The sequence below is a fragment of the Cnephaeus nilssonii genome, assembly GCF_951640355.1.
Source record: "Cnephaeus nilssonii genome assembly, chromosome: 2".
Taxonomy (NCBI): Eukaryota; Metazoa; Chordata; class Mammalia; order Chiroptera; family Vespertilionidae; genus Cnephaeus; species Cnephaeus nilssonii.
In genome coordinates, this window is record NC_137073.1 from 34,093,861 (window position 1) to 34,121,236 (window position 27,376).

General features: G+C 46.4%; 2 protein-coding genes across 2 annotated transcripts in view; one reads left to right on the plus strand and one right to left on the minus strand.

The window, feature by feature from the left end:
- The window catches only part of LOC307093001 (C-C motif chemokine 26-like), a 38,628-nt gene extending 25,387 nt beyond the window's left edge, over positions 1–13,241 (minus strand). Inside the window, exon 1 of the mRNA XM_079760637.1 lies at positions 13,130–13,241. The gene's annotated coding sequence lies outside the window, so the exon portion shown is untranslated. The remainder of the gene's footprint in view (positions 1–13,129) is intronic.
- Positions 13,242–13,314: 73 nt separating this feature from the next.
- On the plus strand, positions 13,315–25,050 carry RHBDD2 (rhomboid domain containing 2). Its single transcript, XM_079760618.1, has 4 exons — positions 13,315–13,576; positions 15,820–16,227; positions 21,295–21,445; positions 23,935–25,050. The coding sequence occupies exons 1-4, from the start codon at positions 13,399–13,401 to the stop codon at positions 24,287–24,289; spliced, it is 1,092 nt and encodes a 363-aa protein (XP_079616744.1). The 5' UTR covers positions 13,315–13,398; the 3' UTR covers positions 24,290–25,050.
- The last annotated feature ends 2,326 nt before the right edge of the window (positions 25,051–27,376 follow it).

Genomic DNA, 27,376 nt, shown 5'->3' on the forward strand with positions numbered 1-27,376 from the left:
AAAACAAATTCTGGATACCTTTAAAACACCCAGCAATTCTACTACTAGGAATATACCACAAAGAATTGAGAGCAGGCACTTAAAGTAATCCATGTACATGCATGTTCATAGCAGCATCCTACCTAATAATAGACAAATATGAAAATTGACCATACCTCCGACACACCCACAAGCCATGCCCACAAGCCATGCCCACCATCCAATCAGAGCGAGTATGCAAATTAACCCAACCAAGATGGCTATAGCCACAGAGAGCAAGGTTTCCTAGGTAACAGAGGAAGCCAAGCTTTCCTCCTGCCCTTGCCAGGCCTAAGCCTCCACTCAAGCTACAAAGTTTCAATTATAGAAGGTAAACAAATTCAAACAGAAATGGTGGCAGAATGGAGCTTGAGAGAGCAGGGCAGGGTTGCCCCCGGCAACAGGGGAAGCAAAGCTTTCCGCACACCCTGGCCGGGCCCACCCGCTTAAGGCAACAAAGTTTCAATTATAACCCCAACACAAATGGCTGCCAGCCGAGGAGGGAGCCCCAGGCTTGGCTCCGCTCCAGGCTACAAAGTTTCAATTGTAGAAGGAAAATAAATTCCAGATACCAGGGCCTCCACTTGGGTTGCCAGGGAGCGTGGCCAGGCTGCAAACCACCACAGGCCCCTCGCTCAGGCCACCCCACGCCCCAAGGGAACCCCACCCTGATCCGGGACACCCTTCAGGGCAAACCAGCTGGCCCCCACCCCTGTACCAGGCCTCTATCCTATCTAATAAAAGAGTAATATGCAAATTGATCATCACTGCAACACACAATATAGCTGCCCCCATGTGGTCAAAGATCCTGCCCCCATGTGGACACAAGATGGCCACCACAAGATGGCCAGCAGGAGAGGGCAGTTGGGAGGCACCTGGCCTACAAGGGAGGGCAGTTGAGAGGGACCAGGCCTGCAAGGGAGGGCAGTTGGAGGTGATCAACCCTGCAGGAGAGGGCAGTTAGGGGTGACCAGGCTGGCAGAGGAGGGAAGTTGGGGGCAAACAAGCTGGCAGCGGAGTGGTTAGGGGGTGATCAGGCTGGCAGGCAGAAATGGTTAGGGACAATCAGGAAGGCAGGCAGGCAAGCGGTTGGGAGCCAGCAGTCCTGGATTGTGAGAGGGCAGTTGGACATCCCTCCAGGGGTCCCAGATTGGAGAGGGTACAGGCTGGGCTGAGGGACAACCCCCCTCCGTGCACGAATTTCGTGCACCGGGCCTTTAGTTATTTATAATAGCAAAAATGTGTAAACAATCCAAATGTCCATCAACAGAAGTCTAGATAAAAAATTGCAATATATTGGGGAAATGAATTATATGAAGCAATGACATGGATGAACCTTGAAAACATTGTGCTAAGTGAAAGCAGACTCAAAATGTCACATCTTCTATGAAATATCCAGAAAACTAAATCCATAGAGACAGCAAGCAGATTAGTGGTTGCCAGGGGCTGGGGAAGGGAGTGACTGCTTAATGTGTATACAGTTTTACTTTGGGGAGATGAAAATGTTTTGAAACTAGACAGAGGTGGTGGTTGCACAACATTGTGAATGTACTAAATGTTGCTGAATTGTATGCTTTAAAATGCTTAATTTTATGTTATGTGACTTTTACCTCAATTTGTTTAAAAAAGAAAATAATAATATAGGAGAGAAGTGGGTGAGGTGTATAGGAAACAAGATTGGCCAGGCATTAATAATTATTAAAGCCATTGCTCAGTGGCTGAATGTGGACCCATGAATCAGGAGGTCATGGTTTAATTCCCAGTGGGGGCACATGCTGGGCTTGTGGGTTCGATCCTCAGTAGGGAGCATACAGGAGGCAGCAGATCAATTATTCTCTCTCATCACTGATGTTTCTATTCCTCTCTCCCTCTTCCTTCTGCTCTCTGAAAGAAATGAAAACATATTTTTTAAAAATAGTAATTATTAAAGCTGGTGATGGGTACTTGGGTTTCACTATTCTCTTCTCTTGACTTACATATCTGTTTAAAATGTTCCTTAACAGCCCGGCTGGCATCGCTCAGTGGTTGAGCTTCAACCTGTGAACAGGGAGGAGGTCACAGTTTGATTCCCGGTCAGGGCACTTGTCCAGGTTGTGGACTTGATCCCAGTGTGGGGCATGCAGGAGGCAGCCCATCCAGGATTTTCTCTCATCATTGGTTTCTATCTCTCCCTCTCCCTTTCTGTGCCAGAAGCCAATTCCAGCATATCAGCGGGCTGAATCATCTGGGATGGCTGAAAGGCATTTCCCCAAACCTGAAAAGGATGATTGCTTGCTGCCAGACAGCTCAGGGCATCTTAATCTACATGTTATTGTCTCCTCCTGGCCAAACACCTGAACAGCCAATCTGACAATGGATTTGTGTAGAAACCCTGGCCTTTGATGTGTATATCTCCACCTTGCCTTAGGACAAATTGTGTTAATAAAAAGCAAGGGGTCCTGAGACAACAAGAACTTAGTTCCTTTTAGCTAAGTCTTTTCTGACTCCCCATAATGCCTTTCAAAATTATGTTTCGTCTCTGGACTCTTATTTAATTTATGCACAGTGCCTTCTCCAGATTCCTAAACCCTTCTAGATGCCAGATCAAGACCACTGGCGTTATCTCTGAAATCAATAAAAATATATTTTAAAAAATGTCCCATAACAGAAAGGTGTGTGTGTGTGTGTGTGTGTGTGTGTGTGTGTGTGTGTGTGTTTAAGAGGAGAGTTTTGAAATAAGGCTTTGAGAACATTCATACATTCATCTCAGGTAAAAACTGCTGTTTAAACTTTAACCCTGCTATTTTGACGTCTGCACACACTTACTTGCTTAAACAATAGGGTAGCTACCTCAGCCCCCAGATTGAGACCTGGAAACTCACATTAATCCATACCACATCACAAAGGTAATTTTCCTGTGCCTGTGGACCAGAACCACAGGAGATTGATTCACACTGACTCAGTGGCTCCAGGAGTTGACTACCTTTAGAGATTATTAACCCTGCTCAGTCCTGCTTTTGTACAATTTGCTTTCGCAAGATAAGTCTGCATTCCAATGTTTAGAATTTAGCATTTAGAACAAAGGAAAATTCTTGTGGTTTAGACCTTTAAAAGGACTGCCTACACCTGGAACAGGGCGGTCGTGAGGGTGGCCACCTGCATGTGGTGCCCTCTCAGCCGTCCTGGCCAGTTCAATAAATCCTTGCCTGCTTTTTTTTAAATCAACTAGCAGCCTCTGGTGGTCTTATTTTTGACTCCAGGGTTCGACCCCACAACAGTTTGGTGATAATAAAGACACTGGTGTCAGAGGTTTAGGGTAAGATTTGAAAAAATAGTTTCATGAAATCAGAGTGGAAAATTCAATACTTGTAAATTAATCCCTTGTGTGGGACAGCTGTAAGTCTTCAGGAATGGAGAGTCTGGGTTAGCCTGTGATCCTGGAGAGGGTTCCTAGTGGGGTGTATTACAGAAAGTTATTTTTGTATAGTATAGTACTTTATAAAACTTCCACACATATTAAGTTATTTGTTCCTTTTCACAGATTTGGGAAGTAAATCTTTTTTTATATATATACTAGCGTTCCCGTTGCAGGAAAAATCCTGCAATAGGATTTCCTGCTGCACTCTACTCGGCCCCGCCTCCGCTCCTCCCTTGTCACCCGCCCCGCCTTCTCGGCCAGCCCGCCTGCTTTTCCCTTCGCCCCCGGCCCTGCCTTCGCTTCTCCCTTCTCCTCCCCCCAGCTAGCTTGCTTCTCCGAAGCTTTACTCCCTTCTGCAGCTCTTGGGTTCTTTGACGCTGTCTTGATATGCAAATTAGCCGCCATCTTTGTTGGGGTAATTTGCATACTCATCCTGATTGGCTGGTGGGCATGGCTTGGGCATAGCGAAGGTGTGGTCAATTTGCATATTTGTCTATTATTAGATTAGATATTATTGATTTTTTACAGAGAGGAAGGGAGATCATTAGAAACACCGATCAGCTGCCTCCTGCACACCTCCTACTGGGGATGTGCCCGCAACAAAGGTACATGCCCTTGACCGGAATCGAACCCGGGACCCTTCAGTCCACAGGCCAACGCTCTATCCACTGAGCCAAACCAGTCAGGGCTGGGTACCAGAAACTGATCATTGTCTCACTAATTAGAAAGGTGTGGACAAGGAACCCGGAAGTCTGGTCAACCTTGAAGCTCTGAAAGGTCAGAGCCAACCACTCCCTATCTAATTGAAACAATGGTAGCTGAAGCAACTTCCCCAGCAAATAATCATGTAAATCCTTACTGATAAGATAATCTGCCTGTTACTGGAATTGCCTGCCTAAGGGCAATGGGTGTATCCCAAACCTGAATAAAAGGGATGGCAAGGCCAGAGCAAAGCGGAGTCCTCCCACTAGAGTTGGGCTTCTGCCTGGCCTCCATTTTCCAAATTAATATTTTTCTAGTCTCTCTCATTTGTGTGTGGCCTTCTCCAGAACCCGAACCCTGAACCTGAACCCTGAACCATGCGGGACGTGAAAGGGGTTCCCACAGCTGGGAAGTTAATCTTATTATCACTTTAAATTCAGGCATTCTGATTCAAAGCTGATGCATCCCTCCCCTCCAGCCCCTCCTCACTGCCCCTGCCCCACCCCACCCACAAACTGTAGAGAATAAATTCCTGTAAAGGAGGTTTGACTCTCGGTTGCAGTATAATTTAGGGTAATAGCAGTGGCAGCTCTAATAGGGTGGACAGGATAGTTTACATCCTCCAGACACTCTCCACCCTTCTACATTCTTCTCTGTAGAGGAGGCTGACCTTTACCCACCAGGAGCTCCCCAGCTCTTAGCTTCAGGGGAAGTTGACCAATGGAAGGTACCAGCAAGGTGGCTCATCCCTCTATTGATACAGATACTCTCATCAGGCTCAGGAACTATGCCCTCTCCTTTCCCCTTCAGGCCTAGGAGATGTAATGGCTTCAGCCATCCCCAGCCCTGGGGTACTGCACCATCTCTACCTCACCCACACCTTTATAAATAGTCCCTTTAATTAAGTTCCCCTCAAGGGCCCCATTTTGAGTATGTATGCCATCTGTTTGCTCCAGGGCCTTGCTGAGAAAGATAAACCAGCAAATGTTAAGAGGCTTAACCCAATAAAAGGTTATTTCTTGCTCAGGTCATAATCCAGTGTGTATGTGTACACACATGTTTACAAACTCCAGGGAAGAGGCAGGGGAAGTTGGGTCAGAATGTACCGAAGAGAAATTATGGGTGGAAGGCAGTCTGTCCAGTCAGACTGAGGTGTCTTTTTGTTCTGGAAGGCAGAGTGCACACTGACCTAGGTTGGCAGCTGACAACGCCACAGAAAGTGACTTTCCAGGTCAATGTGCACTCACTGTAACTGAAGGCTTGTCAGTCACCAAGAAATAGGAACCTCTTGTCAGCACTGAGCCATGGAAATAAAAGAGTAATTACCGTAAAGGTGCTAATGCTTGCCCGAAGGAAATAATTTTGATTTCATTATCATTGACTTTAGTACACCACTGCTAAAGGCAATGTACTAGACTTCTGGGAGGTACAAATTTGATTCAGATGTAGGGTCACCCTCAAGATACTTGAAATTTCTTCATATTTAAAATTTATTTTTAAACTAATGCACAATAAAGTTCATTCTTTTTGGTACACGTTTCTACCAGGTTTTTAGTTTTTTTAATTTGTATTTCTTTGCACATATTTTTATTGAGATATAATTCACATACCATAAAATTCACTATTTTAAGTGTACAGTTCTACAGCTTTCAGTATATTCAGTATACGCAACCCTCACCACTACTGTAAAACATTTTTATCACCCCAATAAAAAGATACCATACCTGTTAGCACTCATTCCCTATTCCCCTTTTCCTCCAGCCTGTGGAAACCACTAATATATGTTCTGTCTCCACGGATTTGCCTACTGTAGACATCCTATCTAATAATAGACAAATATGCAAATTGACCATACCTCCGACACACCCACAAGCCACGCCCACAAGCCACACGAGTATGCAAATTAACCCAAACCAAGATGGCTACAGCCACAGAGAGCAAGGTTTCCTAGGTAACAGAGGAAGCCAAGCTTTCTGCCAGCCCTTGCCAGGCCTAAGCCTCCACTCAAGCTACAAAGTTTCAATTATAGAAGGTAAACAAATTCAAACAAATGGCGGCAGAATGGAGCTTGAGAGAGCAGGCCAGGGTTGCCGCTGGCAACAGGGGAAGCAAAGCTTTCTGCACACCCTGGCCAGGCCCACCCGCTTAAGGCAACAAAGTTTCAATTATAACCCAAAACAAATGGCTGCCGGCCTCGGAGGGAGCCCCAGGCTTGGCTTCGCTCCAGGCTACAAAGTTTCAATTGTAGAAGGAAAATAAATTCCAGATACCAAGGCCTTCGCTTGGGTTGCCAGGGGGCGTGGCCGGCCTGCAAACCACCACAGGCCCCTCGCTCAGGCCACCCCACACCCCAAGGGAACCCCACCCTGATCAGGAACACCCTTCAGGGCAAACCAGCTGGCCCTCACCCCTGTACCAGGCCTCTATCCTATCTAATAAAAGAGTAATATGCAGATTGATCATCACTGCAACACACAATATAGCTGCCCCCATGTGGTCAAAGATCCTGCCCCCATGTGGACACAAGATGGCCACCACAAGATGGTCAGCAGGAGAGGGCAGTTGGGAGGCACCTGGCCTGCAAGGGAGGGCAGTTGGGAGGGACCAAGCCTGCAAGGGAGGGCAGTTGGAGGTGATCAACCCTGCAGGAGAGGGCAGTTAGGGGTGACCAGGCTGGCAGAGGAGGGAAGTTGGGGGCAAACAGGCTGGCAGCAGAGTGGTTAGGGGGTGATCAGGCTGGCAGGCAGAAGCGGTTAGGGGCAATCAGGAAGGCAGGCAGGCAAGCAGTTGGGAGCCAGCAGTCCTGGATTGTGAGAGGGATGTCCGACTGCCCGTTTAGGCCCGATACCACTGGGCCTAAACGGGCAGTCGGAGAGGGTACAGGCTGGGCTGAGGGACAACCCCCCTCCATGCACGAATTTCATGCACCAGGCCTCTAGTTTCATATAAATGGAATCATACAATATTGGAGAGGGTACAGGCTGGGCTGAGGGACAACCCCCCTCCATGCACGAATTTCATGCACCAGGCCTCTAGTTTCATATAAATGGAATCATACAATATGTGCTCCTTTCAGATTTGTTTCACTTAGCACCTTTCCAAGTTCATCCATATTATATCATGTTCAGCATTTCATTCTCGTATGTATACACCACCTTTGTCTATCTATTCACAAGCTGATGGACATTTGGGTTGTTTTGACTTTGGAACTATTATGAATAACGCTGCTATGAACACCCTGGTGCAAGTTTTTGTGTGGGAATACCTTTTCACTTCTCTTGGGTTGATAAATATAATTTTAAATTGCAGCATAATATTGCATGTAGCTATATCGTACTACACTGTAAACACACAACCATTTTACTAACATTGAAGATAATTTTTGTTTTTTTAAAATTGATTTGAGAGAGAGAGATTTGTTGTTCCACTTATTTATGCATTCATTGGTTGCTTCTTGTATGTGCCCTGACTGGAGATCGAACCCACAATCTTGGTGCACTGGGACAACATTCCAACTTAGCTACCCGGCCAGGTATAGATGTAATTTTTGAACAACCCAAAAAAAACCAGATGCCAGCCAGAAGAGGTGTGAGGAACGGGCATTGCTTCCGTAGGGGAGGAAGGGGGATAATGTGCTTAGGCTTATTGCTCTGTACTCCATCCTGTGAGTGTGGAAAAAGAGAACTGGAAAAAGACGGCTTGGCAAATGAATGCCACATAAGGCTGCAGTCACATTACCTTGAGGGTTTGCCATCAGGATTTTGGATCTAAAGGGGCCTGTTCAGCTGTCCCCAAATTAAAGCCTTCCATGTAACTGCGAGCAGCCTCCCGAGACAACCAGGAGGGGGCAGCGTTTGCCTTGAGAGGGGACCATTTCTCCACCAGACTCAAGGAACCCTGCACCGAACTGTCCACCAGGGGGCAGTGAGGACATGGCTTTGAGGTTTGAGTGCCGCTAAAAGAAGCTTGAGTAGGGAACCGATAACAAAAGCCATTTTGCACCACTGCCATCCTCACCCGACAGGAAAAAAGAGAGGGAAGAGCAACAGGGAGCCACACTGCAGTCCTCACCCTACCCCCGCCCCTCCAGGGCATTCAATTCCTTCCTCAGACTCGTCCTAGGGTGCAGGTGGGAGTTTGGGGGTGTAAATCCAGGGACACCCTGGCTGGCCAAGGTGGGTGGGTGGTTGGCACTGATCCCAGAGCTGTCTTGGTGGTGCAAAGTGAGACATTTGGTGCTCATCACCTCCGCAAGCCCTCTGACCCACTGCGGCCTTTTCTTCTGCGCTCCAGACACCAGCTATGTAGAGGAGGGACTAACAAATATTTCTGAGCACTGACTATGTGCCAGGTTCTATTCTAGGTGCTGGAGGAGGACACAGCAGGTCACTGCCATTGGGGAGCTCAGTTTAGTAATAGTGACAATCAGATAAGCAGAGACATGAGTAGATGAGATGACACGAAACTGTGGCAAGTTGCACGGAAAGAAGAAATAACGGGAGGGCGATCTGGGAAGGCCCTTCTGAGGAAGCAGCGTCTGAGCTGGAGACCTGATGGCTAAGAAGGAGGCCATCACACTAAGATCCAGGAGAATGTTTCAACAGAAGGAAGAGCACATTCAAAGGCCCTGAAGCGAGAAAGATTTTGGCTGGTTTGAAAACAGAAAGGACGCCGAAACCAGTTTGGCTCAGTGGATAGAGTGTCAGCCTGTGGACTGAAGGATCCCAGGTTCGATTCCGGTCAAGGGCATGTACCTTGGTTGCGGGCACATCCCCAGTAGGGGATGTGCAGGAGGCAGCTGATCGATGTTTCTCTCTCATTGATGTTTCTAACTCTCTATTCCTTTCCCTTCCTCTCTGTAAAAAAATCAATAAAATATATTTAAAAAAAGAAGAAAAGAAAACAGGAAGGACACCAGTGTAGTGAGGGAATATATTCACTTCCTATTGCTACTGTAACAAATTACTACAAATTTAGTGGCTTAAAACAACGCAAGTTGCCCTAGCTGGTTTGGCTCAGTGGACAGAGCGTCAGCCTGCAGACTGAAAAGTCCTGGGTTCAATTCCAGTCAAGGGCACATGCCCAGGTTGCAGGCTTGATCCCCAGTAGGGGGATTGCAGGAGGCAGCCGATCAATTATTCTCTCTCATCATTGATGTTTCTCTCTCTCTCTCTCTCTCTCTCTTTCTCTCTCTCCCTCTTGCTTTCTCTCTGAAATCAATAAAACATATTTTTAAAAAACCCACAAATTACCATTTCATACCCATTAGGATGTCTACTATGAAAAAAAAATAATGTGTTGATAAGGATATAGAGAAATTGGAATTGTGCATTGTTGTGAGAATGTAAAATGGTACAGCTGCTCAAAATATTAAAAATAGAAATATCATATGATCCAGCAATTTCACTTCTGGATATATACCCCAAAGAATTGAAAACTAAGTCTTAAAGGGATATTTGTACCCCTATGTTCTAAGCAGCATTATGCACAATAGCTAAGGAGTAAAAGCAATCCAAGTATCCATTGATAGATGAATGGATAAACAAAATGTAATATATCCATACAATGAAAAATTACACAGCCTTGAAAAGGAAGGACATTTTGACACATGCTACAACATAGATGAGCCTTGAGGACATTATGCTACGTGAAATAAGCCAGTCACAAAAGACAAATGTTGCATGATTCTTCTTATAGGAGGTACCTAGTCAAAATCTCTATGGACAGAAAGTAGAATGGAAGTTTCCAGGGGCTGAGGGAGTATGGAATTGGAAGTTATTGTTCAATGGGCATAGAGTTCCAGTTTTACAAGATGAAAAGTTATAGAGACGGGTGGTGGCGCTAGTTGCACAAAATTAATGTACTTAATAGCACTTAACTGCACACTTAAACTGGTTAGAATGGTAAATATTATATGCATTTTACTATAATAAAAAGGACTGGGGGGAAAAACAACTTTATAATCTTTCGGTTCTGGGGTCAGACGTCCAGAATGGGCTAAGACCTAGGTGTCAGCAGACCTGTTCCTTCTGGAGCTCTAGGGCAGGGGTGGGAGCATCCAGCCCTTGGGCCGTATAAGGCCCACAAAATTATTTGGCCCGGGCCCTGCAAAGGCATTAGGGGCGAGTTAATTGTTTGACCAAATATAGCAGGCTAGTTTTTAAGTTGATAATTTTGTATGGCCAACAAATGATGTTAGAAATATCCAAATGGCCCTTAGCAGAAAAAAGGTTCCCCACCCCTGCTAGGGGAAAATCAGATTCCTTGCCTTTTCCAGCTTCTCATGGTTGCCTCATTCTTTGGCTCATGGCCCCTGCCTCCATCTTCAAAGCACATAGCTCCAATAGCTACAACCTCTGCTGCTATCATATCACCTTCTCTCCCTCTGACCCTCCTTGTCTCCTTAAATGGACACTCAGGATTCCATTGGGCCCACTCAAATAATCCAGGATAATCTTCCCATTTCAAGAGTTCTAATTTAATCACATCTGCAAAGTCCCTTTTTGCTACACAGAAGTTCTGGGGATTAGGACAAGGACATCATTGGGGGTAGGGGATGGGGTCATTATTCCGTCTCCCACAGGGCGTGTAGAGTGGTAGAAGATGAGCTGAAGAAGGTTAGCAAGGAATTGGACATTTGGGGTGTCCTATTAATTCTAAATTGTAACAAGAGTACCTTCTAATTTACTTTTTTAAAATAAGCATTCTTTTTTTAAAATATATTTTATTGGTTCTAGAGAGGGAGAGAAATATCAATGATGACAGAGAATAATTAATAGGCTGCCTCCTGCATGCCCCACACTGGGGATCAAGCTCACAACGCAGGCATGTGCCCTGACCAGGAATCTAACCATGACCTCCTGGTTCATAGGTCGACACTCAACCACTGAGCCACGCCAACCGGGCTCTAATTTACTTTTTAATAAAGTACCCAGGCTGCTGGGTGAGGAATAGGTTGCAGGTAGAGATGATAGCATTTGCTGACAGATTTGAGCTAGAAATGTCCACACCGGTGTGGGTGCTCCCCGAGAAGTCACCTGCACCCCAGCCTCAGAGTCTGGCATGTGGAGAACCAGGCACTCTCCACACAGGAGGAGGATGCCCAGCAGCACTGTAAACAGAGGTGTCTCTGGGTAGCTCATTTGAGGCCGGAAGTCTCTTTGTGGACCAAGGGCAAAGCAGATAGGATAAAAATGACCTCACAGTCCCATGGTGCCCCATCCCCATGCCCTCCTGCTGAAGGAGGCTCTGTTTTTTTTTCATTCCAGTTCTCCACCCCCATGAGTTTAAGGAAGGTCTTTGGGTTTTCCGGAGGCGTAACTGGAAAAAAATGAAGAGAGGAAGGCAGAATCAGAGAGACAGACAAAATTAAGAGACAGGAGACCTCTGGGTGCTCCCTGCATTCGACTTCACAGCCTTTGGCTGTAGGATATGTGCAGTCATCACAACTCATTCTGCCAAACCAAATAAGATTATCCTCAACCCTCTGGTAAGTGTATCAACCCTCCATATGCATTTGTGTTTGTTTATAGAGTCTTAGAACTGAAGATCCCAAAAGATCTTAAAAGGCATCTAGTTCCACCTTCAACCCGATGCTCTTCAACGTTCTCATCAAGTCACCAGATGGCCTCTGCTTGCACATACCCGGAAGCCCAGTATGGATCAAAGCAGCTCATTCCATGGATGGACAACCCAAGCTGTCAGAAAGTTCTTTCTTAAGCGTGTGTCCCGCTGTGCCATTTCCACCATTCTGCCTCAGTGCTCCACTCCAGAGAAACACAGAATCAACCTACTCCCTCTTCTCTAGGAAAGACCATTCTGAAAGGAAAGTCTCTTTGTTCCCTCTTTCTTCCCCCCAGCTCCCAATCCTGGTCACTGTTTGTTGGACAAGCTATAGTATTTCCACATATTTTTTTTCAGAATGTGGGTCTAGAAGTAGACCCGGAACTCCTGGAATGGCCTGACTGGCACAGAGGAGATGGGACCACCACCTCCCTAACTCTTTCCAAGGCTCAGACTTCAGTTCCAGCAGCCTCAGTTCCCGCCCACTATTTTTAGCTGCTCCACCACGATCCTGATTTATATCTTTCATCCTGTTGAGTAAAACCTTTATTTTCATGCCCACTGCTGTGTCATGAGCAGCATTAGTTTACATGTACACAGTATTCATTTAAGTATGCCCCGCTGCTTTATATTTATGTCTGGAAAATTATGCTTATAGTTTAATACTAAACACAAAAGAAGAATCTCTGGTTCTCTTCCTGATGTTCAGGGGAACACAGACACTGCTAAAGCTACAGAGAAGGGGCAGAGTAGGGCCTGAGAATGGATCTGAATATCCAGCACAGACTGCGACGCATTTATTTTTCAGGAGTCCGTGTGGCCTCACGTCAAATTTACAGACGGAGGCAGGACATTAGAGGGAAATGTAGGGAAAAGGGCAGAACTCTGGAGCCTAGCAAGCCCGGTTCAAATCCCAGTACTACCGTTCCCCACTTGGGACCTTGGGCAAGTTGCCTCAACTTCTAGAGCATCTGTAATCAGGGCAACAATATTCCAGTGTTCTTCTACCTTAAACAGCTGTTCTCTGGCAAAAGCGCGTTTCTAACTTCAAGTGCTGAAATCTTGGTTATTAAGGTGGTGTATTACATTCCTAACACTTCAGTGCCTTCATCGAATCCCTCTTTAGGGTTTCCCGTTCCTGCCTCTCCAACCAGCCACGGAAGGCTGCCCCAGCTGTACATTTGGCCAAACCCAGGCCATAGCATAGGTGTCCCGGTCCCCAACCTGTTCCTTAGCAGTGGGAGGACCTGAGTTCTAATTCCGTCTTTGCCACTTAACTGAATGACCCAGGGACCTCCCCAGACCTCATCCCTATAACCGGGATAAACACACATAAGGGGGTGTGTGGTGTGTGTGTGTGAGTGAGAGAGAGAGAGAGAGAGAGAGAGAGAGAGAGAGAGAGAGAGAGGAGTGTTCTGTAAAGCACAAGGGACTATAGTCATTAGGTACCTAGAGCGGAGATGAAATTCAAATCACGGTCCGGAGCCCGGCGGGGCCACAAGCCCGCGGAGGTAGACGGTGCAGGCAGGACTCCCCGCTGCCTAGGCGCTAGGGAGGCTGGTCCCCGCAACCGGATTGGGCAGCTCGAAGCGGGCGGGGCCTGGGGGAGGCGGAGCTTCCGGCCGCCTGCCCCGCTGTTGCCAGGGGAGATCGCCACTGGGAGGCGGAAGGAGCCGGCGCGTTGGTGGTGCCCAGCAGGCGCGGGAGCCGTGGTGGCGATGGCGGCCTCGGACCCCGGACGTCGAAGCTGGTGCTTGCGTGCAGAGATGCCGTCCGCCACCTTCTTCACGGCGCTGCTCTCGCTGCTGGTGTCCGGGCCCCGCCTGTTCCCGGTGCAGCCGCCCCTGCCGCCCTCCGGCCTCTCTCTGCGTTCCGATTGCCTGCGCAACTGGCAAGGTGAGCAGGGCGGGCGCGAGCGCCTGGTGTCAGCCTTTTTCCTCCGCCCTCGCCAGGCCCTGGGCTTTGGCCTCCCAGCACCCGCGCCATCAGGCCTTACCTCCAGCCACTCCGTCCGCATCATCATCATCTTCTCTACCCGGAGGACCAGCCCCACATTCCACGTCTTTGTCTCTCCAGAGCCCCGCTTCGTCATCATTGCAGTCTTTCCCTGCTCTAATTTGTTCCCTTCCCTGTCTCCACTGGACTGATGAAGGCCCCCGCAATTCATTCGCTAGGAAACAGGTTTCATTCACCCATGCGCACGTTCCGAGAAGGATTTTTTCCTCTCCCCCTCCCTTGTCATAGTCACACTCAAGTCTGCTTTAGGGCCTAACTGGAATGTCTTTTTCCCTCGCGTCTTCATCAAGACATTACAGCTTTATCTGTGGCTACCCCTGTATAAGCGAACTGGCCTCTTGAGGTTTAGAATTTCTTCTGCTTCTTCGTTTGTATCTTAATCCTGACTCGGATTCCCAGCTAATGGAGAGAGGGGCTAGATTTCTTTGGGGGAGAGAAATTTGCAGAGCAATTACGTATACACATTTGCTCGTAAAATTCCATTCTTTTCTGGGGAGGAAGTGGGGAATTTATATGACTTGCTGTTTTGCAAAGCCATTTCACATTATTTAATCCTCTCGATGATCCCATTATGTAGGCTTTATTATTGCCCGTTAGATGAGACTGAGGCCTAATGCAGAGAAACAGAACTGTAAGTCAGTTGAGACAGAACCCAGATTTTTCTTTTCATCGTGTGATGTTTTGGAACTGGAGTTTTGGGGTATATAATCCCCAAATCATATAGAATTGCTTCTAGAGTCTTCACATTATACTTGAAATTTTAGTTGTGGAAGTATTTGACAAATAATCATGTACGATTCAGATAACGAATCCTAATAGAGATGGCCTGACTGAGGATCACAGCCTGCCTCCCTGTTCAAATCTAAAACTCCCCCACTGGGATACAGAGAGGTCATAGACAGATGCAAAATGTCAGCCTAAACTGAGCTCCCCTTTTTCTTTAATTTACAGCTTCCCTGAGTGTGGGGTTCATGGGCATATGAGAATCAGACACATAAAAGACCTCTGAAGGCCTCAAGTATAATCTGTTACTTCACAATGAGGAAATAAGCCAAGAGGCCTGGTGACTTGACTAAGCTCAGCCTTCCCTTACATGATAAAACCAAGATTCCACTCCAAGTCTTTAGGCTCCAAGGCCAGTATTACTGCCACTTCACCAGTCCCCTTTCTTCAGTTTAATGTTTTGGCTTACAAGGACAAAAGTATGAAAGACATGTCTGCTTTTAGAGAAGTTAAATACTTTGCTGTCTTATTGCACATAAAGTGTCACTCTACCTGTAGGATTGGGTAAGCAAGACTTCTGAGTTTTACACCTACATTGTTAGTGATAATTTTATATCTAGACTAGAGGCCCAGTGCACGAAATTCATGCACGGGGGGGAGGGGGGAGGTCCCTCAGCCCGGCCTGCAACGATGCCAGCATCCCATGCCCCGGCTGGCCTCACCAGAGGCCCGCCTGCCCTCCCTCCACGGGCCGGGGCATGCAGGATGCTGGGGCTCATGGTCGGGGCAACGCTGCCAGCGTCCAGTGCCCCGGCCACTATGGGCGCTGCCATCTTTGTGACAGAGTGATGGTTAATTTGCATATTACCCTTTTGCTGGATAGGATTATAGTGATCTTTATAGGTGCAAAATAATTCATGGTCCCTTTTTTCTTCCTCTGAACAGCCACTATGGAAGGAGAGGTCAGGATTACAGCCGAGGAGACTGGCATACAGAGTGTTAAGGGACACCCACTCAATCCACCCTGAAGCTGTTACAATTAATTAACCCTCAAACTGCCTGGTGAGATAGGTCAGTATTAAAACCTAAAAAGGGGGCATAAAGCAAATTACAAATTCAAAGACCATCTCGTGCTAAAAAAAAGTATTTTTTTTTTCCCACATGGAAATCAGTCACTGATAAGACTTACTCCAGGTGTGGGAAAGAGCAGGGATTTAGACATTTATGCCTCTATTTTGGGTTCTGATCCTTGTTGCTTCCCATTGCTTATCTGGCTGATTTTCACTAGTTCTCAGTGCTCTATTTTAGGAGCTACTCCCCCTTTCCTAGGTGGGTTGTAACCTGTCTTTCCTACCTTGGAGAAACCCATTGTCAGGCCTCTAACCCAACTCCCTCTACAGTTTACAGGCTGGTGACCTACATCTTTGTCTATGAGAATCCAGTTTCCCTGCTCTGTGGTGCTGTCATCATCTGGCGCTTTGCTGGCAATTTTGAGAGAACCGTGGGCACCGTCCGCCACTGCTTCTTCACCGTGATCTTCGCCCTCATCTCTGCTATCATCTACTTGTCATTTGAGACCGTGTCATCGCTGTTGAAGTTGGGGGAAGTGGAGGATGCCAGAGGTTTCACCCCAGTGGCCTTTGCCATGCTGGGAGTCAATGTTGTCCGCTCCCGGATGAGGAGGGCCCTGGTATTCGGCATGGTTGTACCCTCAATACTGGTGCCGTGGCTCCTGCTGTGTGCCTCCTGGCTCATTCCTCAGACCTCTTTTCTCAGTAATGTCTGTGGACTTGGAGTTGGGCTAGCATGTATCCTTCCTAGAAGGGAATGATAGAACGTTGACATTCCAAAGAGTAAACCAAGTTGGGAGTCTAGAGGGGTCATGTAGGTAGAGCCATGGCGTCAGATATAGGTAATCTAGGTTATAGTTTTCAGCTTTGAAAACCTCATGGTCTTGGGTAGATCTGTTGCTTCCCTCTTCTAGGCTAGAATTTCCTCCTCTGGAAAATATCAATATAGCTCTCTTTTCATGCCAGCTTAGTGTTTCCAGTTAGTAAAATATTCTGATTTAGTCCTGGCCGGTGTGGCTCTGTGGTTGGAACATTGGCCCATGCACCAAAGGGTCTCGGGTTCGAGTCCAGTCAAAGGCACGTACCTAAGTTGCAGGTTCAGTCCCACTCTGGTCGTGGCCAAGTGCAGGAGGCAACTAATCGATGTGTCTGTCTCACATTGATGTTTCTCTCTCTCTTTCTCTCCTTCCCTTCCATGTTCTCTAAAAAATCATTTGAAAAAATATCCTTGGGTGAGGATTAACAACAACAAAAATTTCTGATTTGATTTTTTTTTCCCTTGTAAACTAAGGTGTAAATGTACATTTGACTAATTATGTTAAGAGTTTTCATTAGAAGAATCTGAAATATCCATGAACTGGAAATGTTCCATGAAAGGAATAGGAAACAGATTTGTTTGTTTTAATTTTGTTTGGTTTAATCTTTTTCTCATAAAAACACACACACACACACACATCCATGTGTGTGCACGATCACAATAAAAACCGCCCACTTTTTTAATGAAAGGGCGGGTAGTTAAAAACTTAGGACAAGCTTTACATCCCTTGTATAAATAGTTTGGCAGTTGGGGGGATCTAAAATATTTATTTATTTTATTATTATTTTAAAATATGTTTTTAATTGATTTAGAGAGAGAGGGGAAGGGAGAGGGAAAGAGAAAGAAACATCAATGTGAAAGAAACATCCATCAGCTACCTCCTGCATGCTTTCTACTAGGAATCTAATCCATAACCCGAGCATGTGCCCTGACCAGAAATTGAATCTGTAACCTTGGGATGACACTCAGCCAACTGAGCCACACTGGCCAGGGCGGGTTACTCTTTTAAACATTAGAATTGGTTGTATTGGAGTTAGCTACATTCCTAAAAGCACTTTTAATTTGTGATTCAATTATCTATTGGGATAGGTAGTATATAAATACACATTGATAACATAGCTGTTATTTTTAATTTTATTTTATTGATTTTAAACCTTTTTCCTAATATGAAAATTGGAACCTAAATACTCCCCTATAAGCACTATGTTAGCTGCATTCTACAAATTTTGATATGTTGTGTCATCGCTCAGTTAAAAGTATTTTCTAATTTTCCTTGGGATTTCTTCTTTGACCCAGGGTTTATTTATAAGTGAGTTGCTTAATTTCTAAAAGTTAGGTGATTTTCCAGATTTCTTTTTGATATAGATTTCTAATTTTATTTTATTGCCCTAAAGTCTTCGTTGTCTGATACTAATCATTATTCCAACTTTCTACTTTCTTAAAATTGGGATTTGCATGGTATATACTTTTTCATCCTTATATATATATATATTTTTAAATATATTTTATTTATTTTTACAGAGAAGAAGGGAGAGGGATAGAGAGTTAGAAACAGAGACTATCCTTAGTAATTTTACAGCTCTTTTAACGTCAGTTCTGGCCCAGCAGTTGGTACATCTTGGTGAATGTTCTATGTGTTTATGAAAAGAAGGTGCATTCTGCAGTTGGTGGGTATAAAGTTTAATATATGTCAGTTAGGTCAAGGCACAGCAAAAGGAGTGGGCAGAGCCTTCTCTTTATACTTGTTCTCTCAATTACTGAGAGAACTGTTGAAATCCAACTAAAATTGTGGATTTATTTTTTCCTTTCAGTTCTCATTAGGTTTTGCTTCAAATATTTTGAAACTCTATAGTTGGATGCATACACAATTAGGATTGTTATGTCATCTTAATGCGTTCCCTTTTATCATTATGAAATAGACCCTTTTATTCTATGTTAATATTCTTTGCCCTAAAGTCTTCGTTGTCTGATACTAATCGTTATTCCAACTTTCTACTTTCTTAAAATTGGGATTTGCATGGCATATACTTTTTCATCCTTATATATATTTCTTTAAATATATTTTATTGATTTTTACAGAGAGGAAGGGAGAGGGATAGAGAGTTAGAAACATCGATCAGCTGCCTCCTGCACACCTCATTCTGGGGATGTGCCTGTAACCAAGGTACATGCCCTTGACCGGAATCGAACCTGGGACCTTTCAGTCTGCAGGCCAACGCTCTATCCACTGAGCCAAACCAGTTAGGGCTCATCCTTTTTTAAAAAATATATTTTATTGATTTTTTACAGAGAGGAAGAGAGAGGGATAGAGAATTAGAAACATCGATGAGAGAGAAACATCGATCAGCTGCCTCTTGCACACCCCCTATTGGGGATGTGCCCGCAACCAAGGTACATGCCCTTGACCGGAATCTAACCTGGGACCCTTGAGTCCGCAGGCCGACGCTCTATCCACTGAGCCAAACCGGTTTCAGCCTTATATATTTTATTTATTTATTTGTTTGTTTTTAATTTAATAAATCTTTCTTGTTCAGATTATTACAATTGTTCCTCTTTTTTCCCCCCATAGCTTCCCTCTACCAAGTTCCTACCCCACCCTCTGCCCTTACCTCCCCCCCACTGTCCTCATCCATAGGTGTACGCTTTTTGTCCAGTCTCTTCCCGTACCCCCCACTCCCCTTTTCCCCCCGAGAATTGTCAGTCTACTCCCTTTCTATGTCCCTGATTCTATTATATTCACCAATTAATAGTGTTCATCAGATTTTTTATTCCCTTGGTTTTTAGATTCACTTGTTGATAGATATGTATTCGTTGTTCATAATTTTTATCTTTTTCTTCTTCTTCCTCTTCTTAAAGAATACCTTTCAGCATTTCATATAATTCTAGTTTGGTGGTGATGAACTCCTTTAGCTTTTTCTTATCTGTGAAGCTCTTTATCTGACCTTCAATTCTGAATGATAGCTTTGCTGGGTAGAGTAATCTTGATTGTAGTTTCTTGCTATTCGTCACTTTGAATATTTCTTGCCACTCCTGTCTGACCTGCATAGTTTCTGTTGAGAAATCAGCTGACAATCGTATGGGTGCTCCCTTGTAGGTAACTAACTATTTTTCTCTTGCTGCTTTTAATATTCTCTTTTTGTCTTTTGCTCTTGGCATTTTAATTATGATGTGTCTTGGTGTGGTCCTCTTTGGATTCCTTTTGTTTGGGGTTCTGTGCGCTTCCTGGACTTGTAAGTCTATTTTTTTCACCAGGTGGGGAAGTTTTCAGTCATTATTTCTTCAAATATATTTTCAGTATCTTGCTCTCTTTTTCTGGCACCCCATAATTCTGATGTTGGTACACTTGAAGTTGTCCCAGAGACTCCTTACACTATCTTCATATTTTTGAATTCTTTTTTCTTTTTGCTTTTCTGGAGGAGTGTTTTTTGCTTCTTTGTATTCTAAATATTTGACTTGATTCTTGCAATCCTCTAGTCTGCTTTTAGGTCCCTGTATAATATTTTTTATTTCAGTCAGTGTATGCTTAATTTCTAGTTGATCCTTTTTCATATCCTTGAGGGTCTCACTAAATTTATTGGCCTTTTCTAGGAAATTCTTGAAAACCTTATAACCGTGGTTTTGAACTCTATATCCAGTCGTTTGCTTTCCTCCATCTTTCATTTGTGACCTCCCTCTTTGTCTCCACATTTTAGCTTCTTTCCTGAGTTGATGGAGTGGCTTTGTGTGCTAGGTGTCCTAGCAGGGCCCAGTAGCTCAGCCTCCCCAGTTACCTGAGGTAGACACTCTTGGTGTGCCCCTTTGTGGGCTGTGTGTGCAGTCTTGCTGTAATTAAGCCTAGATTATTGTTAGTATCACTGGGGGGAGTTGACCTCCAGGCCAATTGGCTGTGAGGATCAGCTGTGTCTCCGCTGGGAGCTTCTGTGCTCAGCTTGGATGGGGCGGAGTCTCGGGGTGGAGCAGACAGCCTTGGTTTCCTGTCAGCCCCGCCTTAAGAGGCCCCTGTGTCTCAGTGTCCCGTGGCAATGGCTTCACGCACCTCTGAGAGAAGGCTGCTCTTGAGTTTCGCCCGCTGCCAGACAGTCCAGTTTCTTCCCAAATGAGTCTGGGTACCCAAAGTCTCACCCGAAACTGGATTTCCATGCAATCAGGAGGTTTTGTTTCCCTCCCGAACGAGAAAGCTAGCCACGCGCTTGCTGCCTGCCCTCTCCGTGCGCCGTGAGTAAGCCAGCCGCGTATTCAGCTGCCTGCCCTTTCTGAGGCATGGGTCTCCGCACCTCAGTCCTCCACAGCTCCTCTTAGTCTCAGTGTCCTTTTCTCTTTCCTTCTAGTTGTAGAATTTCCACTCAGCCAGCTTTCCAGTGGTTCTGGACGATGTCCGTTCTGTCTTCCAGTTGCAGTTTTGAAATTGTTGTGCAAGGCGGCAGTATAGGTGTTTACCTATGCCGCCATCTTGGTTTCTCTGTCTCATCCTTACATTTTTAATGTCTTTATATTCAAAGCTTGTTTCCTGTGGATAGCATATAGTTGCTTCTCCAATCCTTGCTTTTATTTTTTACTTTTATTTTTTAATATATTTTTATTGATTTTAGAGAGGAGGAGAGAGATAGAAACATCAATGTGAGAGCAAAACATTGATTGGCTGCCTCCTGCACAATTCCCACTGGGGATTGAGCCCGCAACCTGGGCATGTGCCTTGACTGGGAATCAAACTTGCAACCCCTCTGTGCCTGGGATGATGCCCAACAAACTGACCCACACCGGCCAGGGCTCTGCCCTCTCCTTTTGCTGGGCCTTGTTCCCTCTGAGGTATAGGGGATGGAAACTTAAATTTTGTTTTCCCCTGAGCTTGAAAAACCAATCAGAGTTTATGGTGGAAAAAGCACTAATGCCCCTGTATATTAAATGTGGGAACCTGTATTCTTCTCTGGGGAGTGTTTGGCACTCCTCTCTTTAGCTGCTTCCAATTTTACTTAATATGCCAACCTCAGATGGCCTCACATACTGCTATTCCTTCGACCTCTCAGAGAAAATAGCATTGAAGCTTGACCAGATGTTCCCTTTCAGCCTTATGAGGAGGATTTCGGTATTCAAATACATCTCAGGTTCTTCGGCCGAAAGAAGGGCAGCCCAGAACCGGAAGTAAGTTACAGAACTCTTAAATCTTATTAAAGCAATTCCAGGGCCTGTAGATGGTGTGACTAGTTCAGTGCCACGGGAAAAAAGGAACAGATGTGAGTAGCCCTGGGCCCTGAAATTCTATGCACAGATGTCTTCTGAGCACTCTAGATTCTGGCCAACTGCATCTGAAGTAGGGAGTGAGCAGGAATGGGAAGGGGGAAGGCATTAGAAGCACTTGTGACTGACTGTGACAGCGAGCTTGAGGGAGTGGTCCTATACAGTGTTATTACCAGCCCTCGGCACTGACAAGCACTCTGCAGGTTGGATTAGGCTCTAGCATGGCATACTATGTATGAAGCACAGACAGGCCACACAGCTGGCTTGGTGGCTTAGTAGGTAGCACATCCTAAGACATGAGAGATCAGGTTTTCTTGGCCACCCAGCAAAAGAAGGTGAAGTTTACTATTTCTAGTCCAGGCTCATTAACTCTCAATGAACAGTGTAAGCAAACTGTCAGAGCTCTTGTAGCCTCATTGCTTCCTTTTAGAGAGGGGGTCCGAAGAGGACAAGAGTCTTTCTCCATGTAACACAGGCAGGAAAGCTCAGTCTAGAGCAAGGGTCCCCTGCTTCCAGGTCTTCCTTATTCCCTTTCCATTGTGCCACACTGTGGGCCTCTTGTCCTTCTCTGGTTCCTGTCCATGCTCGGATGACATAGTTCCTCTAAAAGTAAGGGCTCACTGTGAAGTCAGGATGCCAGTGGCCCCTTTTTGCCTTCAGCCATCTGTGAGGTAAATGTTGCCCTCTGTGACTGCCTGGATATGGGGTTTGGGATAAATTGGAGGCTGCTCTTATTTCAGGAGGTGGACATTCTCAACCTTCACAGGCTCAAAGCCCTTTGACCATTTTTCAAAACACATATTTGGGGGAGGTAGATAATTGCAAAAATATAAAATGCACATTCACCGACTTTGCTCCAGACAAGTAATTCCTGAGGTCTAACTGTGTGGGAGACTGTTTAAATATAGAATGAGGTGAATTGTGGCTTTTGGACTTTTAATTGTTCTCATGGAGTCTAGAGAGGACTTAAGGGTCCTCGAATGCAATTTCCCACTCTGTGAAAGAGTTCCCTCTGAAACAGCTGGCTGTAGTCAAGGTCACCGAGTCTTAACTTTCACCCCCTAGTGCAGGCGTCCTCAAACTGCGGCCCGTGGGCCACATTCGGGTGTTTTTGCCGTTTTGTTTTTTTACTTCAAAATAAGATATGTGCAGTGTGCATAGGAATTTGTTCATAGTTTTTTTTTAAACTATAGTCCGGCCCTCCAACGGTCTGAGGGACAGTGAACTGGCCCCCTGTTTAAAAAATTTGAGGACCCCCGCCCTAGTGGCTGGGAGCTCACTCCAAGGCAGCCCCTGATGAGAAAGTTCTTCATGTTGAATTGCAGTCACCTCTCTATAACTGACTCACTGGTGCCAGTGTGATCCTGCTTCACCGTGACATTCAGATCTGGGTGGGGGACATGGTAACTTTTTCAGTTCCTCCCATGTTTGGTCCCTCATTATTCTGGCATGCTATAGGCACCCAGAACAGGACACAGTGTCAGATGGTCTGACAAGGCACACGGGCAATATTACAACACGTGTTTGGGCAGTTGACATGGCTGTCTAGACAGCTTTGCCTCCCTGGAGGCTCTTTTCTGGTAGGCCAAAACCTCTACATTTTAAAATATCCTGGAAGTGCTATTAAGTATCTGGTGTCAGTACTTACTTGTACATTTGATTTGTAAGGTCAGGTTTTACTTACAATGTACACAGGTTTAGTCCAATCACCTAACAGACATCAATGGTATTGGCATTCATTCTCCATATTTGGAACTTTGCACAAAAGTTCAGAGGGTAAAACTTAGGTTGTGCCTCCATTCATAGGCTCAGCCACATGTGTCTGTTTTTGGGGTCTTGAGCCTCAGCACAGATAGCTACCCACACCTGGTTTCAGCCAGCCAGGACTTTGAGCTGTGAGTGAGTGTTTGTTCCTGAAATCGCAGGTAGAAAATCTCACAGCAGACAAGGCCTGGGCCCAAGCCCTTTGTTACCCCATTAGAGCCTTCCCACCCTCCTTCCCACAGGAATTGATCCTTTCTCTTTGGGTAGAATTGCTGAGCCAGCCGCTGATTACTGTGATCTGGTCCCCATCTCCACCCGGTTTGCAAGCTGCTGCGAGTAGGTTACACTCAGGTGGTCTCACTCATGAGCCCAATGCCCCTTCCTCCTGCTGGCTTGCTACAGGACCATGAGTGGGACCTTCCCTCTCTGGGCATCTGTTTTCTGTTTCGTTGAGTTTAACCTTTCTCCCTGGTTAGTACTTAGAGTCCGTAACAGCATTGTCCAAAGCACGTTGTAATGTGAAGTAGCACAGAGACCCCAAGCTTTTCTCATGTGGAATGTCAGCTGAGGGTGCTATGTGCCTTGGCATTTCTAGCCGAATAACCATTTTTTCTCTTGTTCCATTCCAGGCTGAACCCTGTGCCCGGCTCCTACCCCACACAAAGCAGCTACCCTCACCTGTCCCCGAGCCCCCTTGTTGCCCAGATGCAGCACGCGAGTGGCCAGAAACGAGCTTCCTGGCCAGCCTGTGCTCCTGGGCACATTCCCAGCCTGCCTCCTTACCAGCCTGCCTCCGGCCTGTGTTACGTGCAGAACCATTTTGGCACAGCTCCTAACTCCTGTGTCTACCCAGGTTCTGTAGCAGGCTCCTTAGGGGTCCAGCCCCTCACCCCCCTCAACTGCCCTGCCACTGAATATTCCAGGGCCCTGCCCACTCCACAGACTACAGACTCCAAGGAATGCTCAAGGATCCTGGTTGCTTGATGGAAAATTCTAGGGAAATTATCTTACATCTGACCTTCTAAAGAAGATCCTCTCTGAGCTAAGGTTTTCTTGACAAAAAAATTATTTATTAAACACCTCTGTGCCAGGCTCTATGTTGAGTACTTTGCTATATGTCCTTATTTCATTTTTTTGATTTTTTAAATATATTTTTATTGATTTCAGAGAGGAAGGGAGACGGAGAGAGAGATAGAAGCATCAATGATGAGAGAGAATCATTGATTGACTGCCTCCTGCACACCCCCTACTGGGGATCGAGCCCATAACCCAGGCATGTGCCCTTGACTGGAATTGAACCTGGGACCCTTCGGTCCGCAGGCCGATGCTCTATCCACTGAGCAAAATCAGCTAGGCCCTTATTTCATTTTCATGACAACTTTGTGAAATATAGTTTATTGTCCCCATTTTGTAGCAGCAGAAGCAAGACTGATTATATGACGATGCCTAACTCTGTAGTGGCACAGCTGGGCTTCTTGGTTGTCAGTAGCCACCAGTGGTTAGTTCCAGCTCTGCATTTCCTTCCTGTCACTGTGTATAGTACTCTTGACTGTATAGTTTCTGTGTCTGCCCTTTGGGACCTCCCAGCTGGTGTGCACGGCATGTGTAGTGTTTTTCCCCTGCAGTGACTGCTCACTCCCCACCCCTTAAGACTTCTGCCCCAGAAGTGGTGAGAAGGACCAATGTGAACCGCAGCAGCATGCTGGTGGATCCATCGTGTTGATTACCTTTGTATAAAGAAACAGCCTCTAATCTGGTGTGTGGTCTCTGTGGTCTGGCTGGGAAATATGGAGAGCAGGATTTGGGCAGGGGTGATGTAGGGTGTGATGGTGAAGTGGAGAGATCTAGCAGGGGTCAAGTCAGGCAAATGGCCTCCACTCAGTGGGGATCTGATATGGGAAATGAGCTGCAAAGGTGCTGGGAGAACTAAAAGGGCAGACAGGAAGGTTTGGCAACCTCGAGATTGGCAACAGCAGGAAGCCACTACTCTTAGGGAGAAGAGGGTGTTACCAGAGCCAGAAGTGGGATCACCACTAGAAGGACTCCCTGGCAAGACCTTATACTAAGGAGTGGGTGATACGGGCACTGGCAGTGATGGCATCTGAAGCAAGAGCCCTCACTTCTCCACCTGTCCTCTAGCATCAGGGTCTCCCATGGGCCAAATTAACCAGGAACCTTTTGGCAAGTGAGCCCAGGAAATGTAGTTTGGGGTGGAGGGGGCTCCTTTGATGCAGAACAGGACAGGTTGTGAGCCTGAGGGAGCTCATGGCTTCTGTAAGCCATCAGCCGGAGCTCCTCGCAGCGGGCTCACATTGAGAACACATGCCAAGTTGCAGGTGTTTTCATGGATATCCTAACACATGACATTTGTTAACTCCAGGAGCCAGATGGCTTACTCTGGGCTGGCTCCTTGATACATTCTGGGTATTAGAGGCAATAAGACACCTACAAAGCCACCCAGCCTAGATGAGGGCAGACAGTGACAGGCACATACTTTAGACAAGGGGGTGGGGGATGAAGCGCAGAGGATGACTCCCCAGGGGGATTGTGAAGTAGGGTTGCTAGCCAAGAAGTTGGGTGCCCAGACTACAGCTGGGATTTGTCTGCAGTCACAGAGCAGGTCTGGCAGGGCCTGGCCTGGGGCCTCTGTCTCCAACCACATCTGGCACCTTTCCCATGGTGTCATTCAGTGAACACAGGCTGCTATGTGTTCCTTAAACATTCTCCCTCCACCCCAGTCTCAGGCCTGGACCCAGAAGCAGATGAGAGGGCACCTGCTCCCAGTGTGGCAGGGTGGCATCCCTTGTGTCTGCCTTCCTGTGTGGACTGTGCTGTGGAGCTGCGGAAGCCGTGGGCCTTGGGATCACCAGTGGTTAGTTCCAGCTCTGCATTTCCTGGTCTGGCTGGGGGCCCTCTCACAGGTCCCCAAGTAACAGACTTGTGAGGGTCCTCAGAGGTCCTTGAGTCCAACCGTCTCCTTTGCCCTGGTTTTACTAGTGGAGTTTCAAGGAGGCAGGACGGTGCTGGCAGCGCAGCCCACAGCAGCCCCTGACTTGGGCCCCTGCCATACTGCTGTTTGAGACTGGTTCTTAGTCTGTTCCTCTGGGCTTTCATTGGTCTGGCCACAGCTAATAGCAGGAAGCCTGGACCGAGGTCAGAGGGGGCCATTTCTCCCCTCAACATACATTTTAGAGGACCTAGAGGGGATCCAAAGTTCCTCCCCATTTTCCTATTGAGTGTCCCATGTCTGAAAACAGATTGTCTGCCAATCTCAAGTCGGGCTAGAGATTGAGATGAAAGTCCAAATCCACCCAGGTCAGTGAGATCAGAGAACCCCCAACATGAGGCTGATGCTCAATAAATATTTGTTGAACAAATGAACAGGTGATTCCTGCCTTTGGGGGTAACTCAGGCCAGGTCTGAGGGGAGGGACAGGGAATGGATAAATAAAGAATTGTAATTCAGCCACACTTTACAGGTGCTCAGAAGGCCCCTTGACCAGCCTGGAAAGCTGGGAATTAGATTTGCAGCTCATACCCTTGCATGGAGAGTGGGCTTTGGAGGGAGGGAAGGACAGCGCCAACCATGTCCTCTGGCTGTTGTTGGGAGAATGAAGAAGACTGCACATTCAGCATAAGGGAGAGCCATTATTCCCTGCACTCCAAAAAATGTCTCCTATCCCCAAGGCAGGGCAGGACACTGCGGCCAGAGAAACTTCCAGCAGTTTCTTTTCTTCAGCAGCAGGAGGCAGCAGAGAAGCGGAATTGCACTATGACAGCCCTCTATGAACCTCCCCTGGGGCCTGCTATGCTCCCCAGCCCTGGGGGTGAGGGAGGAAAACAGCTGGCTCCTAGGGCAGTGAAAGGGCACGTAATGAGCATTCTGCAAGGGTTCCTTCAACACGTGTCTCTCTCTCTCTCTCTCTCTCTCTCTCTCTCTCTCTCTCTCTCTCTCTCTCCCCTCTCTCTTTTTTTTTCTTTCTTTTAACACATACTTTGTGAGCAACTACTGAGTTCCAGGCCTGTCTTGAGCTTTGGGAACATAAAGATGGAAAAGAACCAGCCTTGCCTT